Below are 17148 nucleotides of genomic sequence, written 5' to 3'. Positions count from 1 at the left end.
AGAAAATATTTCTATTTTATTAAAATATTAGAATAGAATAATTAAGCCAGAAACTTAATTATTATAAACTAAAATTATTTATTATTAAAAAAAAGAAAGAACTAGTTAATTATAAACTAAAATTACTGAAATCAATAAATAAAATTTATTTAATATTTTATATTTTATTATTAAAACCTGTATTAAAGAATACTAAAATTACAGAAAATATAGAAATCAACAACAACACTAAATAAGAATATAAGATTAAAAGAATTCTAGATTATAAGAAAATCAGCGGTAAATTATATTATTTAATAAAATAGAAAAACTATAATATCTCAGAAAATATATAAGAATTTATTAAGAATTTGATAGACTGTTATTAATTTATAAAATAATATTATTAGTAGACAAGTCAAAGTTTGTCCAGAAAGAAGAGAAATTAACTAATTAAATCAGACTAAAATTATTTAATATAATAATAAATTAAATAATATTATATTTATCAGCCAAACACTCCAGCTTCTAGAGATTTTTAGTATTTAAAAAATTCTTTTTATTAAGATATTTTATTAAACTTGAATTATGCTCTAATATTCAACTGCTATACTTTTTAAGAAATTATTATTAATAATAAAGATATATTAGTTTTATAAAAATCTTTATAAAAGTTTTTTTAGTTTTTATAAATTTTTTTTTTAATATAATCTTATTCATGATTTAAATTACACTATTTCTTATTATTATAAAAATATTTTTTATATTTATAACTATAACAAGTACAGGCAGTACAGTTATAATTTTTTAAATTTATAATATAATTAAAATCTTAGTCACGACAGAAGAGACAAGAACTTAAAATAATAATATTATTATAAATAATTTTCTGATACTGGGCTAATTAATTAGTAATATAATTAAATATAATAGTCTATTCTGAGAAAAAAAAGAAATTAAAGAATTTAGTTAATTTACATGGGAGGATATATATCTTTATATTTTTTAAAAATAAGAAATCTTAAAGAAGAGAGAGTGATGTTACAGACTTTTACTAATTAACTTACTAGTAAGATAGACTTACTAGATAGAAAGTACTGATAAAAACAGTATTTAGATAAAGCTAAATAATTATTTAATATAATTTCAGATTATTTTTATAATACTCAGAACAGTTATATATTATATAATTATTTACTGTTAAAGTCTATTATTAGAAATATATTCAGAATATACTAGTAATCCAGGGCTATAATTAAATTAACTGATAATTTATTTTAGAAAGTATATAATATAGTATATAGAGAATAAGATATATAAAAATATTTTTTTATATATTTACTTAATTTAGTTCTTCATGCTTAATAATACTATCTTTAAATAATTATATATTTAAAAAGTTTAGTTATAGAATACTTGTTTACACTTATTTATAAATAACTGTGTGATATTATTTAGTCTTATTTCTCTTTTCTTATCTAAGACCAGTTATTTTTAGATAATTATCAGTCTAATATCCCTTCGACCCAGTTTGTTGGTATGTATATCAGTGAAGCTAAGCTAATAGGAATAAGAAAAGCGATCCTAGGGTTTGACACTTATATATAAAACTGTAAAAAATAAGTATCCTAATATATTTTTAAAATAAACTATTTAAATAATACTAGATAAAGAATTATTATAAATATATAATTACTAGTAATATTTTTATAAGTATTAATTCTGGAATTTTATTTTTAAATAAAATTTCTAGATTTTCTAGTAAATTAATATTATTAAGATTTATTATATTATTTTTAGACTCCCGCTGCCTATGATAAAATAAATTTTCTTGATTAAGTATTATATTTTATTATTATTTATTATTAATTAATATATACTATTAAATATATTCAGTTTAAATAAATAATTAGTCTTATTATTCTAATATTTTTTAAATCTTTATTTTTTTTATTAAATGCAGATCAAAGAATATCTTTTAAAATTATTAAAAAATATATTTAATTATTATTAAAGTTTCTAAACAGCAGGTGCATGTTAATTATAATTAATTATTAAATTAATTTAAATTAAAAAATACTTCTTACTCTGACTAGATATTTTCTGATAAAAATATAGATTATTATAAGATTTTATTAAAGTTTTAACTGGTATCTAGATTTTATATTAATAAAAATCTAGCTAAGATTATCTTAGAAATTTTATAAAAATATTATCTTATGTACTGGCTGTTGGAGATAATTAATAATAATACTAATAATAATAATATTATATTTAATATTATTATATCAGAATTCTAGATTTAACTTAATTAGAATATTTATTTTTATAATATTATAATAGACTCTAATCTTACAAAAATTATCTAAAATTAGTATTATATTTTTTATTTAATTTATATTATTTAGTTTTCTGTTAATGCCTTTCTTTAAAAATTATTTATAAAAATCTTATAATGTAAAATATTCTAGAAATTATTTATAAAAAACTTTTATAAATAATTTTTATAATTTATTTAATATTTCTTATCTACTTTTCTGATTTTTAATTATAAATTTAAAAAATTATATATTTTATAAATATAAGTCTCTAATACTAGAAGAAATTTTAATTTATTTAATAATTAAAATCTACTTCAGTATATTATCTTTTTTTTAATTATAAAATTTAATAAAACTTAACTTATTTTATAATTTATTATATAATTAAACTATATCTAGTTATTAAGAGTTTTATTTAATATTAAAATTATAATAATATCAACCATCTTTATTCTACTATAATAGAATAAAAATAATTAAAATATTTATTTACACTTTTATATTTTTTTATTTTTTATTTATTAGAGAACAGTGGACCTACAATTTATAAAATTTATAAAATTTATAAAATTTATAAAATTTATAATATTTATAATAAGTTTATTTAATTATTTTAACTAATCTATTAATTAACTAGTATAGAAGCAGATATCTTAAAAAAAGATTCTCTAAAATTTAGAAAATATATATTAGAAACTTTATAAATATTACTACTAGATCTACTAGGTTGAAGATTATATTTATATAATTATAATAGTTCTAGATTTTATATTAAAACTTAAAAAATTCAAGAAGGGTATCTAACTAGATAATAATATTAATTAATATTTTAAATTTTAAATTATTTTTAAAAAGATTTTTTATTTTTATTATAAAAGAATTTTATTATTAATATATTATTTATAGTCTCTAGTATACTTTCAGATCTGGATAAGATCTTTTATAATATCTTAGAATACTAGAAGTTCTTATTTTTTATAATAATATTCAAAAAGCTCAAGATTTATTTTAATATTAAAAATATATAAATTATCAAAAATCATAAGATTAAATCAACTAATTCTAAAATTAAATATATATTAATAATTATTTAAAAATTATTAAATATTCTCATATACTTACTTATTAAAAATTTTATTATTTTAGATATATATCAATTACTTTATTATTATTAAGAAATATTAGTATATTCTTAATAATCTTTTTCTAGATTCTATTATATTTATAATTAAGAATTAAAAAATAATAAGTTGATAATAATCTTTTATATTAGTAAAAGTAAGAATATAGATAATCTTAATAATAATTTTAAAAATAAACTATTATTAGAAAAATTAAATTAAATTTTTTAATTTAATAGTATTATATATATTCAGATATAAATATATATTTAAATTATATAATTTTTTTATTATTATAACCACTGACCAGAATAATATAAAAAATAATTTAAATAATAATCTATATATTTCTTTTTAGTAATCTAATTTAAATATATTTATATTTCTAGTATTATCTATAAGAGTTTAATATAGAAATTATTAAATTACTAAATTACTGGATTACTAGCTGCTGGTTACTATTATTAACTAAAAAATAAAATTCTTAATTAATAATTAATTTAAATAATATCTATTTTAATAGTACAGTAATTAAAAATATATTATTATTAATATATTATTTCTATAAGATCTCTACATAAATTATTAATTAATTTATAATTATTAATTTTTTGAATATATCTGATTTTCTTGACCTGTAGTTAAGATTAATCAAAGTAATTTCTTGATTATAATCTATTCTTAACTGTACAGTTAAGAGGATTCTTATATTTTAATCTAACTGTCAGGTTACAATTAAGGTTAGGTTAAGATATAACAATTAGATATAACCACTCTAGGGAGAGCTCATTCATAGACTAGGGCTTTCTGGAACAGTCCCACTAATGCTTGGATTCCGTCACTGGTATCACGACTTGAGCGCGACGGGGTGTTGCTTAATGTAGTACCATCTCGTGTGATACTCGTGTGATGACTGATACGTGGAGTGGGTAGCGGAAGAGGTTCTCTACGTCGACACCTATTGTTAGTCTACATCACGAATTGGCAGATGAAAAGACAAGGGGTGTTAGAAACAGTAGTGATAGGGTTGAGAGAAAGAGTGAGCTACGAAACTTGAGCGACTAGAGCGACGAGTATGATTCAAAATATAATAGATCAATTCAGAGAAGCTATCTAAAGACAACAAAAACTTATAGGGATATCATTAACACGTAAATCGGACAGTAGGGTCAAGGTACGTCTTCGTCTCCTCAGACGGGGCGAATGGCGGCGCGGTTTTGGCACGGAAGAGGGAGTTCCCATTCATTCCCTCGTAGAAATACATGTCCGCCTTCCTCTTGCGCTTTGTGCAGCGGTCGAGGTAAGCGTGGTATTCTTCCCGATCTAGAGTGGCAAAGAGATACCGGGGATGGACACAGAGGGCTTGCGCTCCTTTCTGACCAAAACCAAAGGAAGTGACGGAAACGGCCTTGATATCGGGGACACGGATCGGCCGTTGCACGTAAGCGATCAGATCAGCAAACTCCTCGAGCTTCGAATCGATATTATCAGCGTTCCGGTTACCAGGGACCAGTCCCGAGTCGAGCATCTGGAGGGCTCCATTGAGCATCCAGGCGCCCGCGGCACCCTTGGAGTGACCGGTCAGGGATTTTTGAAAGACGCTGAGGATGAGGTTGCCTTTTCGTCGACCCATAGAGCTCAGTTGCTGGTGAATGACACTGGATTCATTCTTGTCGTTCATCACGGTCGACGTGCCATGGAAGGATGCCACATCTAGATCATCGATGGTAAGCCCCCACGTAGCTAGGGCGCCGGCAAGTGGTGCGATATTCGGCTCGTTGCGCCAGAAGTCGTTACCCAGATTGAAGCGAGCATCCTTTTGATCGCGTGCAAAGTCAGCCGCTATCTGCTGTCGACGCTCATGGACGTAAGCCTCAACATCCACAGTCGAGCTCTGTGCTACCACCGCGGCCACTTCGAAGTCGAGATCCTGCAAAGCTACGTCCCGTGCTTCTGCAATCTGGCGGAGGCGGAAGTCCAACCGCTTCCGGCGATTGCGGATATTCATGAGAGGTGATGGTACCCTTGAGGCGATGTGCTTGGCGTTGGTAAGGACACCCTTTCCAGGAGCTGGTACCGAGCGACCGGCCTTGTCGCTAGATGTGCTGGTAAAAGCAATGATCCCGCGAATTGGTAAGCCCATTTTCACCGCCAGGGCTGCCGTTGTGAGCACCTGGAGTCCGGAACCTTGGGATTCCACAAAGCCGCTGCGAGTGCTCGTGGTCGGTCGGGACATTTCATAAGGAGCTCGACCTTTTGCTAATTCCTCCTCTGCATTGCTAGTCGCTTTCATGTTGGCAAACTCCTGAGAGGTCTCTGTCGTGAAATCATCACAGCCGCCGACCAAGCAGAACTTAGCTTTACCAGTGACAATGGTATCATACCCTAATTCCAGGGACTCAACAGCTGTGGCACATGCACCGACTGGGGTGCGAAGTGGCCCACTTGCCGAGAGTAGAAGCATATTGACCCAAGCCCCTGTGGTATTAATGAAAGTCTCTTGTAGGATATCTTTTGGAACATCGTGAGTGCTTTGGCGCCCATTGAACATTTTGTTCAGGGAAGTGGCACCTCCAAGGCCCGAACCAATACATGTTCCTACCTCAGACACGTGGATGTATTGGTATAGCTCATACGGATCAGTGATCCCGGAAGACAGTAACGCTTCAACCGTACACACTAGTGTGAAAAGCGTAACCCGGTCGACCTGAGACACGATCTCCTCGGGGATACCATAAATACGTGGATCCCAGCCAGTCGGTATGAGTCCAGCCACGGTGCGAGTGGATTGCATTGCACGAGGGATATAGAGTCTGGCACCCTTGCGAAGCTGAACCGTGAAAAGATCTGGTGTTGTGGATTGTTGAACTGCGGCGAACTCTCCATGTTCCGACTTCATCTGCTCAGCGAGCGACTCAGGCATATCGAGAGGTTCCAAGTCCTCTTGCAATGTAATCTCATGCAGGAAAGGCTTATTATCTGACTCAACTAGACGGATCCCGGTATGAGTCAAGATTCTTTCCTCGTAGATTGATTTCACATCGATATCGGCGACGGGCTTTTTGGTCGTAGTATCTACCCACCCGGAGTATGGAGCCCCATCGATTGTTCCAGCGAAGTGGCTGATGTATCCCATGAGCCAGGCTAGTTCAATGGTGCCCTCGAGGGAGAATTGGCCATATGCCTCCATCTCCCATCGCGTGCGAGCATTGCCCACGGGCCCTAACTCCGAGAACCCAGTCACCACTACGGTTCGATCTAGGTCCACCAGTCCCTGGAGGTCTGATCCAAGAGTGCGTATATCGCGATCGTAGTCAAGCGGCTTGGGGAAGTCCAAGCGCACATGTGCTCTCTGCTCGAGACGGTCCGAGCTGGTGTTCGGTTGGGACAAGTGGCCGGTAGTAGAGCATTGCTGCTCTAGTATCGATTCAGCGAGAAGCGCAGCCTGTATTTCGCTTCTTTCCTTGAGCTCCTGACGCAGCGTTTGAAGCTTTTCTCCGAGCCCCTGCACCTCTGCCATTCGGCCCGTTAGGTCTGCGTAAAGGGGTCTTTCCTGACAAAGCTCAGTCATTTCCTGCATGCAGAGGCAGACCAGAGCATAGGCCATCTCCTCCTGAGAAAAGGTCCGCATGCCTGCCGCCTCAATGCCCTCTGCAATGAGATCGTTCTGGTTCATCAGACCTGTTCCTCTTGTCCAACCGATGACAGCGCCGCAGATGGACAGGTATTCTTGCCAATCCTCTGAGTGCCACCGATTGAACAGCGTCTCTAATCCCAGTTTTGACTCACCGTATAGGCCATCCCCACCAATGGTTCCATGATTGGGAGACAGAGGCAAGATGACATGGGTCGGATTGGTATGACAGTGGTACTTTTCCTTGCTGGTTTTGACGGTGCCCAGCAAACGTAGAACGTTTGTGAGCATCAGACGGTGGGCAAGCTCTGATTTCGAGTCAATAGAGTCGAGTCGTCGGCCAGCCTCACTAATAGCAGCGAAAGGAATAAAGCAGTCTATGTCCCAGCCAAGACCACCTTGCGAATAGATGTACTCGATCAACGATTCGATGTCCTTAACACTGGCTTGGTTGAATGGGACAACAACGAGCTGAGATCCCTTGGCACCGTGGTCCATATAGATACTCTGGTATACCTTCGCCACCTCGGGGGTCAGGGATGAGGTTGTGACAACAACTCTGGCTCCACCCTGTAGGAAGTGTCGGATCATCGCAGCTCCGATTGAACCAATTCCCGCTCCCGTCATCAGCACGGTTTGCCCATTGAAGGACGAACCTCGGTCTTGCACCAGAGTAAGCGCATTCTGGAATTTTGCGGTCAATGCGCGACTGTAGTACCATGCACCTCCCTGCTGTTCCCTTAGGTGGATATAGGGAAGAGCACCATCCTCTGATGTTGGCGATGCCAGCTGAGCAAAAGGAATTCTATCTTCACGTTCCTTTTCGTGATATCGTATGGTTCCGTCTTTCTCGATAGTTGTACATGGCGCCATCTGTCTGGGGGATCCTTTGAAGGTTGGGCCGAACTCCAGCACATGCTTGCACAGAGCCTTTAGATTAGTGAAGATCGGGCGCGGAACTGCGGAATTTCCAAGCTTTGCCAACACCTCATTGATAACATGTAGTAGTGTCTCATCTGCCGCATTGGCAATTGCGTAGCACGCCTGCAGGACATTTTCTTGATCGAGGGTGACTTCATCTCCACTCTGCGCTGAAGTTACCAGCTCGGACAGTTCGAGGAGTCTCTGACGGGTCCAACTCCATGCCGAATCGTACGTGCGGACTTTACGGGAATCGAATCGTGGCCTGATACCGTTGGCGTAGTCTTCTCCGTGTTCCTCCGTCCAGAGATCCAGCTCTGGTTGCAGCCCGGTTTTGATGTCGTTATGGAGAGCGTCTAGTGCTTGTCGATCTGCTCCCAGGTCTAGACCGAGCTGAGAGGCATAAATGTTAAGGAGCTGTCTTGACACCGCTTTTTGAGCCTCAGACATCGCTTTCAATGCTTCTGGGTCGACCATGATGTTAGAAGCCGAGGCTCCGTCCGCAGAGGCGTGAGATGTCGGTAAAGGAATACCGTTCTTCGAAGCATAGCTCTCCACGATTCTGTCAATGTAAGCTTTTGCGTCGGGTTCAGACGAAATCCTCGTCACGGGTGCCTCTGTCGTTGCAAGGAGCAGACAAGAATCCTGCCGCCCTTGTTTAAGACCCCATTGTGTCTTAAGTCGATCTCGCGCCGCAGCGGTGGTGAAGCCACTGGGCAGTTTGGAAGTGAAAAGCGAATTAATCATGTTTGTGGACACTTTTCCGAGTACACCACTATGGCTTGCCTGGATCGCCTGCCACACCTCAGCCACAGGTGTGTCTTCAACGCGTTCTGGGAGCGAGCCGAATTCTGCATGGAGGTCTCCAACGACCTCATTTTCCAAAGTTGAGCGGCCTTGAGCTCATCAGCATCCGCAAAGAATCAAAAGACTACCCTGGACTTAACATACCGCCAGCAAGAACTTTGATAGACTTAGTCCAGTCAACATCAGACGGCGCCTTCTTAAGCGCTCGTGACACTATCGCGGTCACAATCAGCTGTGCCTTTACTCCTTCATCCTCGATTTCTATCGTTGTTGGCTTCGGTGTTGGTGCCGATATCGTCTCTGGTTGCGCTACCGGAGCCACGTCTGTTTTGACAGATGGTTTAGCAGCTGGCTTTGCTGCGTCATTTGTCCTTTCCTTCGGCTTAGATTCAACGACACCAGGTGAGTCTTCAAAATAAACTTCTTGGGTGTTCTTCTCTGAATTCAAAAGTCGTCGGGGCGTAGACCTAGTGCACTCTTGAGTCTGATACTTGCTGTCGATAGTTCGCTGAAACATGCCCGCGAGTGTCGGAGTGGGCCCGATTTCGACGATTTTGTCGCACTCCCTGCGAGAGAGGATTACGTCCTGCGTTTCAATCCATTGTACTGGGGAGGCAAATTGGTATCTAGATCAAGTAAAGCCTGGTGTTAGCCAGTGCGCTTTATGCCACGCTTTGCAATCCATGATTCTACTCACGCCATAAGCTCAATGAGCAGTATGCGAGCCAGCTTGCGCTGGGTATCCATATCGGCAGCCATGGGTGCCTCCTGCGTGCCGACCCAGATTAACGGTTCAAATCAACTCAGAGTAGTGGCAAGAAGATCTCAAATCTCTTTTTCAACTCAGACCGATTTAAATGGAGACAGATGGCATGTGACAGGGCTTCACACCCAGTTGATTACGATAGGCCCCCAATCCACTCATGGCTATGCTTAGCTTCATGAAACCCGGATCCTCTCGAGAAAGCGCCCCTTCAACACGAAGTTCAGCCCTAGCCAGTCTGTTCCGAGCACTATCTAGTAAGACCTCCTGTCAGCATGGGAGGCTTGACCATCCCACCTGACTTGTTTGCCATGTGCAGCGCTAGTGGCTAGCTCATCTCAGCTTTCTGCCTCGTGGCCGCAGCCGTTGGCGGCGCGTTTGGACCCATGGTGGAGTCCATGCTAGTCTCTGCACTTTGCTCAATTCGCAGCGGAAGCTGACGCGAGAAACTAGAGGCTTCCATGGCGCAGTTCATGGCCGATCTTATCAATACTTGATGATGCGGGGTCGGGCAACGAACCAATTACACAGAATTACAGTAATAAATACCGTAAGCACGTAGATGTAACCGAACATGTAAGTATTGTAATATGAACTAAGTTTAGAATTTATGTAATGCAGAATAGTTTCCTAAGCCACACAATTATGCCATTCCGCACTAACCGCTGACTACCGTAATAGTAACCAAAGATGACTTTGTTAAAAACCTTCCATGACGATTTCCATGTGTTTTTGCTTACCTCATAAGGCTTCTGAAGGCAGATCTTCTCGCACGGGCGGATGGTATCCGGTGTGGCAGTAACGCGTCCGCTTCCCGTAAAGTTCCCATTAACTTGCCTGCATCGGGAGGACTGCATAGAGTTGACGCCTGACAAGTGAGTTGCCTTTGATCCGTTTTACTGGCACTGTTAGTGCTGCGTGTATCTGTGCTTGAAAGGTGTGGAAGGACGCCATTCTATGACTTTCAGTGTTTTGCCTCAGGCACCCACATCACAAACCCTCAGGACGGACTTTAAAGCCTTAGCACGGACGATGGCATACAACTTTCTAGACTCTCATCGGATAACCCTTAAAATTTAATAATCTACAGATGGTATAGATGGTTCAGAGACTACCGTCATTGCGTACATAATTCACCAAACGGTTTAATATCCCCATGTCCCATCATGACCTACAGTCATTAGTCGACTCGATATATATAGTAACCTAACATCGGCCTTCATTAAACCACGAATAGCGTGGCGCGTTTGTACCCATACTAATAATAATAACAAAGCTTCATGAAATATATAACTAATCATCACGCTATGGTATCTACATTTATGCATTTTTATCACCAGCTTCCTGCCCAATAGGCAAAACCTGCCATAGCCAGTCCTCGTTCGACTTCACTCTTCCTTTCTGAATGTCGAGAAGACCCTGTTGTAGCTGCTTGCAACCATCACTTGAACCGTCAGTGTTATACGCAAAAGTTTCCTCAGTAGACCTCCGGGTGATCGACTTGATGGAGACCAGCATTGCCGCCGTGCCAACCGCGATGACTTCATCGAAATATTGGAGCTCAGAATATGGTATCTGCATTCGATGTTAGTCTGCGTAGATTACCAATCCCAGTCAAGGCAAGGGGCGTCCCCAACTCGGTGAAAGACATACCGGGCGAATCTCAACATTCCAGCCCATGGATTTGGCCAAGTCTAGGCATGTGGTGCTGGTCACACTTTTCAGGATTGAGCGACTACTGGGCACCACCACTGTGAAGGAGTTTCCAGTTTTCTTCAACCCAATGAACCCGGAGGTACTAAACTCGTCGATCTCGGAATTTGTCCGGCTGTCGAGATGTAGAGTGATGAAGTATCCCTCAGCACGAGCCTGATCACTCCATTTTAGGACGGGTCCATAATTTCCGCCGACCTTGACATGACCAACACCCTTAGGAGCAGCGCGATCCAAGTCTTCCAGGATCAAGGCGGGTATAGGCTGGCTTCCATGATATGCCCTGTAGGGCTGGACGTAGATGCAGAACTTATATCCAGTCCCCGCGGAGACGGCAAAAAAAGGATCGGATCCGAATACCAGAGGTCGAATGTAGAGCGCAGCGTCTGTATCGTGCGGAGGCACATACTCAGCATTCCCGGCAATGGCGAGATTGACACTACGCAGGAAGAGTTCCTCCGGAATGGTGGGTATAGCAACTGCGGAACACGACAAGGCTAGCCGGGCTGCATGGTCTTTGGGGCGGAAGACGTTGATCTGGCCTTGAGGGTCACGATAGGCTGAAATAGAGTCAGTTCCATATTTCTTCAGGCGTCATTCGTAGAGAAAAACTTATGTAACAATACCTTTCATGCCCTCAAATGCTTGTTGGCCTGTGGCGTTGTTAGCAATTGACCTGTAGCCTTCGACGCACATGCCTACCATAATTAAGCCCTGGGGCAAGACCATGGATGCGCAGCAAAGGATCTTCAACCAGTTGGGGCTCGGACCAATGACCAGTAGACACCGAATACTCGCATTCAACATGAGCGTTTACTGCATAGCGAAGAAACTGTCAGTCATATTACATATTCTCGTGTCTCAGTTCTCGTGTCTCAGGGCATATACTGACCATCCATAGGTGCAATACCGAGCTTTTCCCATTCTGCACGATTTGTTAGATTACACACCTGCGGCTGCGAGGGAGACTACTCGCCTAGGGACTGGGTAGGAGGAGGTGGAAAGGAACTCATTGTGATGTTTTGATGCAGCCCAGTTGATAACACTATAGAAAATATCCTGAGATTACAAAAAACCCGGGATCATGAGATATAATTTGGTCTACATTCATCAAACAATCATAAGATATATATCATTTGCTTTGCTCCATCTACTACAACATCCTCGTAATCCCGAAAGCCTTACGGGGGCTGAAACTTATTAGCGGTTAATGAAACACTGTACGAAGACAATGGGATACGCTTGTAAGATACTAAATGAATATCGAAATATTACCGGTCACGTGATGCTACAAGTCTCACCTAATATGTAGTAAGCAATATAGTTAACAACATACCATAGTAAGCACTAGATGTAGTAAGCAGTATGATACTGATTAATTTAGATGGTGAAGATGCTACTTTGAGCCTTACGAAAGATATTAGTTACCACCATGGTCCTGGTACAATGATTCACGTATCTAGTTAAGCGACATCACTCCTTGGCTTACTAGTGAACACAGCCCCCAATGCCACCCCAGTCATGGAACAAAATTCTAGAATACCTTTCACCCCAGACTAGACATGGAGATAGATGATATTACTTCAGCTTAGACTCTGAAACACGCTAGGGACCTGTTGGGCGTAGCCAACTCTATCATCGCTTAGGAAAGTTGGGACGTGCCGGGTACTTTCTGAGGCAATCTTAGCGATTCATTATGTGACCTCCATCTCTGAGATGGATGATGTGTTACACTTGAGACCAAGTTGGTCTTCATAGCACATTTGCTTACCTGCCAGTCAGGGGTCATACCGCTATCCTACCGCGTGGAAAGCTTGGCGACCCAGTCAAAAGCTACGAGGGTATCGAGAAAGCTCAAGTTCACAATGACAAGCCAAGCAACAACTATGAAGACAAGCTAAAAGCCTGCCACAACCGCATCGCTCACTTGATGCGACAGAATAACCTTCTGTAGGGAAGTATCCAGCTGCAGGCCCCAGAAATCCACTTTCTCAGGGAATAAGTTGGATCACCTGCAAAGGCACTCTTACGCCGGCCCAGACTGCGCTCGCACGGGGATCCCGAGCAACTGCAGGAACTAATGCAGCTGCAGGCTGAGCAGATCCACTTCCTCATCGCCGAAAGAGACTACTATCTCCACGAGCGAAACTTCTACCGTGACATTATACCTCGCCTCGTTTCACAGACTGGTTCCTCACAACTGCCGCCGAGACCACCTTCGCCATACGGCACGGGAACGTCCGTTGTACCGGCTTTGTTGATGAGATGGTTGAGTTTGCCTCCGGATTATTGCATCCTTCTCAGAAACGCAAGCGTGAGACGGTGGACGAAAAGATAGGTGTGTAACCCAAGTATTGTGTTCTAGCATGTGGGTATGAACAGTTGCGACCTCTGTCTTTGTATGTTGCGGACAAAAGAGAATATCAATGTATAATATTTTCTAATATTCTACTGACTATTTCTTGTCGAACGTTATCCTGAGTATACGACTCACCCCATAACGGATACTCGTGTAATTTAACAATGTGGGTTGATTTCGAATTATATTGTCGATGCAGACTAGTAGCCTTTGTTGGCCTAACAACACCATATTAGGAGCAGGTCATACTTTGGAGATTGACTTAGTCTAAAACTCTATTCCACTCGTATTCTCATAAACAGCTCGAGAGTCTTATAGATGAAGTTTCAATTACAGTTTGCTGCGATATCGATATACTTCAGTTCTCCGTACTCTTGGCGACCAAGCCTTGGCCTTGGTGGTAAGCTCTCGCAACAGTAGTTTCAAAGCTGGATCCTTGTGTGGGCGCATGATCAAGTTTTTTGGTTCTCCCCGAGTGGAGCGATCGAGCCTTGGCCGTTTGCAGTAACTCCTCGCAACAGTTCCAAGGTTGGATCCCTTGCGGGGGAAGGATTGATGTGTGGAGACATTTAAGCGTTGTTAAAGTTTAAGCATACAACAATAACCACTGGGTCTCGCTTGGTCCACCAAATCGGTCCCCTCTGGCTGTGATCTGGCGCTACCACTCGAGCTTCAACGAAGTTGTCTGCAGTACATTGACTTTCCCCACTTAGCGGCTGATAGATGTTCGTGTAGACACTTGTCATCCAAGGATAAGTGTTGGAGAGAGACAGTCTCATTATAAATCAGGGTTGCATAGGCATGACTGTCTTCTACAACTATATATGCTGCGAATAATCCGAGCTATGGAACGAGGTCTATAGCCATAGACATTTCTATTTCAACATCGTCCGGGTAAGATATTACTACAAGGACATACTTTATATATTACCAACACTTTTTATCCCATATAGATTCTAAGCAGCGGCTATGGAAAGCACCAGAATCTGTGTTGAGCGTATACCCAGCTCAAAGAAGCTGAAGCTCCCTCCTGGTAATCTGGTGTCGCCTAGCTTAGGATCAGGCCCAGCAGAGCTTGCAATGCCCAAAAATGCCTACTGGCGACCGGGAACCAAGCTTCATGTCAGATTTCTTTCTGGCAGCGAGCATGTGAAAAACAAAGTTAAATATTATGCTCAGACATGGGAGCACCACGCCAATATTGACTTTGTGTTCGATGACTCGCCAATGGCACAAATTAGGGTCAGCTTTGTTGAGGGTGGAGGCTCATGGTCTTATCTCGGAGTACAAAATCTCGATATTCCATCTGACCAGGCAACAATGAACTTTGGATGGTTTGACGATAATACTCGCGATGATGAATTCAGCAGGACAACCATTCATGAGTTTGGTCACGCTCTAGGATGCATTCACGAGCATATGAGCCCTTCAGCATCCATCCCGTGGGACAAAAAGAAGGTCTACAGATATTTCATGGGACCCCCGAATTCCTGGTCCAAGGAACAAGTTGACCAGAATCTTTTCCGTCAATATGCGCCTTCAGAGGCCTATTACACCAAATTCGATCCACTTTCCATCATGCTTTATCGTATCTCGAACGACCTAACGCTTGGGGACTATGAAACTCCTAACAACACTGTACTATCAGCCACAGATAAAATGTTCATTCACTCATTGTATCCGGAGCAAGCGCATAGTCAGGCTCGGTTTACAACCCAGGAGTTCCGCCCTCCGTCGAAACCAAACCGCTTGAACGCAGTAAATGTCAATTTTGAGCCTGAGTACAAGGAAGCTCCAAGCATTGCTGTTGGTTTGACTGAGTTGAACCTAAGCAAAGACTTCAACGTGCGAGTAAAAGCATACGCGGATCGCATCACAAAAAGTGGATGCGTTATCCACGCTGATTCATGGGCTGATACTATTCTTTTCTCCGCCGGGGCCGCCTGGTTTGAAGTTTCCAGCACCGACACTGAGTTCCAGACTGGTAGTTTCGACACACTGGAGCTTCATCCGTGGAATGAGGCCAAGCCACAAAATAGAAAACGTGTGGTTTTTGAACGGTCCTTTGCTAAGCCTCCTAAAGTTGTGGTTTGGCTTCAAGGTTTCGATATGGATAAGCGAAAGGACTGGAGAATTGCAGTTCATGCATCGAATATATCCAGTGAAGGATTAGATATCCATATTGACACATGGGGAGACAGCATTCTGTATAGCGCCTCCGCATCATGGATTGCATATCCCGCGGACAAAGATGGCATATTTAGCGGAGCGGTGGATTCCAGTATTCACCAAAATTCAACGTCCTCCGGTCAGAGTAAAGGGGGAAGAGTGGACTTTCCAAAAGGATTATTCGACAGGAAGCATAGAGTGTATACGGCTATCAAGTCATTCAATGTTAGTTGCAAACATGATTTGAGGCTTAATACTCAAACAGAGAACGTCACGAAAGATGGGTTCGATTGGAAGATTGAAGCAGGTGGAGACAGCACGCTAAATGGCGCGGGCATTTCGTATGTGGTGATTTAAGTTTATTGTTCGGTTTAGTACTCATAGTCAATTTGTTTTAACAATAAAAGTTCATCTTTTGAAAGCTGGAACATGGAAATGAAAGAAATGGAATGGAATGGTGGGAGAAAGATGCAGGTGTGGGCTCGCACTGCTGATCGCTTTTTCTGCGACTTTGTTCACGACAATTTCGACTGCTAGGAACTAAACTCCAGTATTTCATTGATTTAACAGGATCCCATCGAGGAAAGCTAGATTATTGTAGAGGAGCAGGCTATTCGTAGAGTATATTTAACAAATATGTGTAGACATGGTAGACGAGCGAGGCTTTACGAGGTGTGGGGGCCCGCCTGGTCACCCGAGGCTGAGTAAAAGTTGTATGATTACCTACAAAAAGCTTATAATTAAGCCAGACAGATACAGGTTCACCTGCTAAGAATCAGCTAGAAATCTAAAGCATTTATTGTGGTAGGATCATTTGTTAGATAACTTGCAAATGCCGAACCATATATGAAGCTAGTAGGATGCTAATTGATAAACTTTAATAGCTTATATCTATATATGAGGCTGGCTCATAAGGATCAGAAGTAGTAAAGAACCAAATTCAACATAATGTAGGTTACTAAATACCATGATAGGCAGGTTCAGTGACCTGATGACTTCATCGACACTTGATCCTTTCTCCCGCAGCTTCCATCACCAAGATAGGCCATAGGATGATACTAATGACATCCTGGAAGTTCATGAGATTGTTAATATTCTGTCAAATTATTTGGTACTGCATTACAGTTTATATTAGCTATGTAAGATATAAGATATAGGGCATAAAACTGTTAGCAATATCACTACTATAGTGTTTATTAGATAGGGTGGCTGACGACCATGTCTGGTCAGATTTCAAACATTCTTTATTTCCACATATTTGCTCTAAGAACCTATATAACTTTACCTAGCGTTGTATAGACAGACAGCGTTGTACTAATATCTGCCTTAATTACGCCAATGAAGGACAAAAGCTAATTGTC

General features: G+C 39.9%; 2 protein-coding genes across 2 annotated transcripts; one reads left to right on the top strand and one right to left on the bottom strand.

Moving 5' to 3' along the window:
- Nucleotides 1–10866: 10866 nt before the first annotated feature.
- Nucleotides 10867–12272, bottom strand: AtWU_10843 (branched-chain amino acid aminotransferase; the record flags this gene model as incomplete). The annotated part of the gene is made up of 6 exons (XM_035505946.1): nucleotides 10867–11121; nucleotides 11200–11819; nucleotides 11886–11912; nucleotides 11962–12075; nucleotides 12152–12184; nucleotides 12269–12272. The coding sequence occupies 6 exons, from the start codon at nucleotides 12270–12272 to the stop codon at nucleotides 10867–10869; spliced, it is 1053 nt and encodes a 350-aa protein (XP_035361839.1).
- A 2315-nt stretch (nucleotides 12273–14587) lies between these two features.
- Nucleotides 14588–16144, top strand: AtWU_10842 (peptidase M12A, astacin; the record flags this gene model as incomplete). Its single annotated transcript, XM_035505945.1, has 1 exon — nucleotides 14588–16144. The coding sequence occupies one exon, from the start codon at nucleotides 14588–14590 to the stop codon at nucleotides 16142–16144; it is 1557 nt and encodes a 518-aa protein (XP_035361838.1).
- Between the last annotated feature and the right edge of the window lie 1004 nt (nucleotides 16145–17148).

Source organism: Aspergillus tubingensis (genome assembly GCF_013340325.1).
Source record: "Aspergillus tubingensis WU-2223L DNA, scaffold_14, whole genome shotgun sequence".
In the NCBI taxonomy this organism is placed as follows: domain Eukaryota; kingdom Fungi; phylum Ascomycota; class Eurotiomycetes; order Eurotiales; family Aspergillaceae; genus Aspergillus; species Aspergillus tubingensis.
Note: the sequence above shows the minus strand (reverse complement) of the source record. Positions and strands in the feature narration are given on the sequence as shown.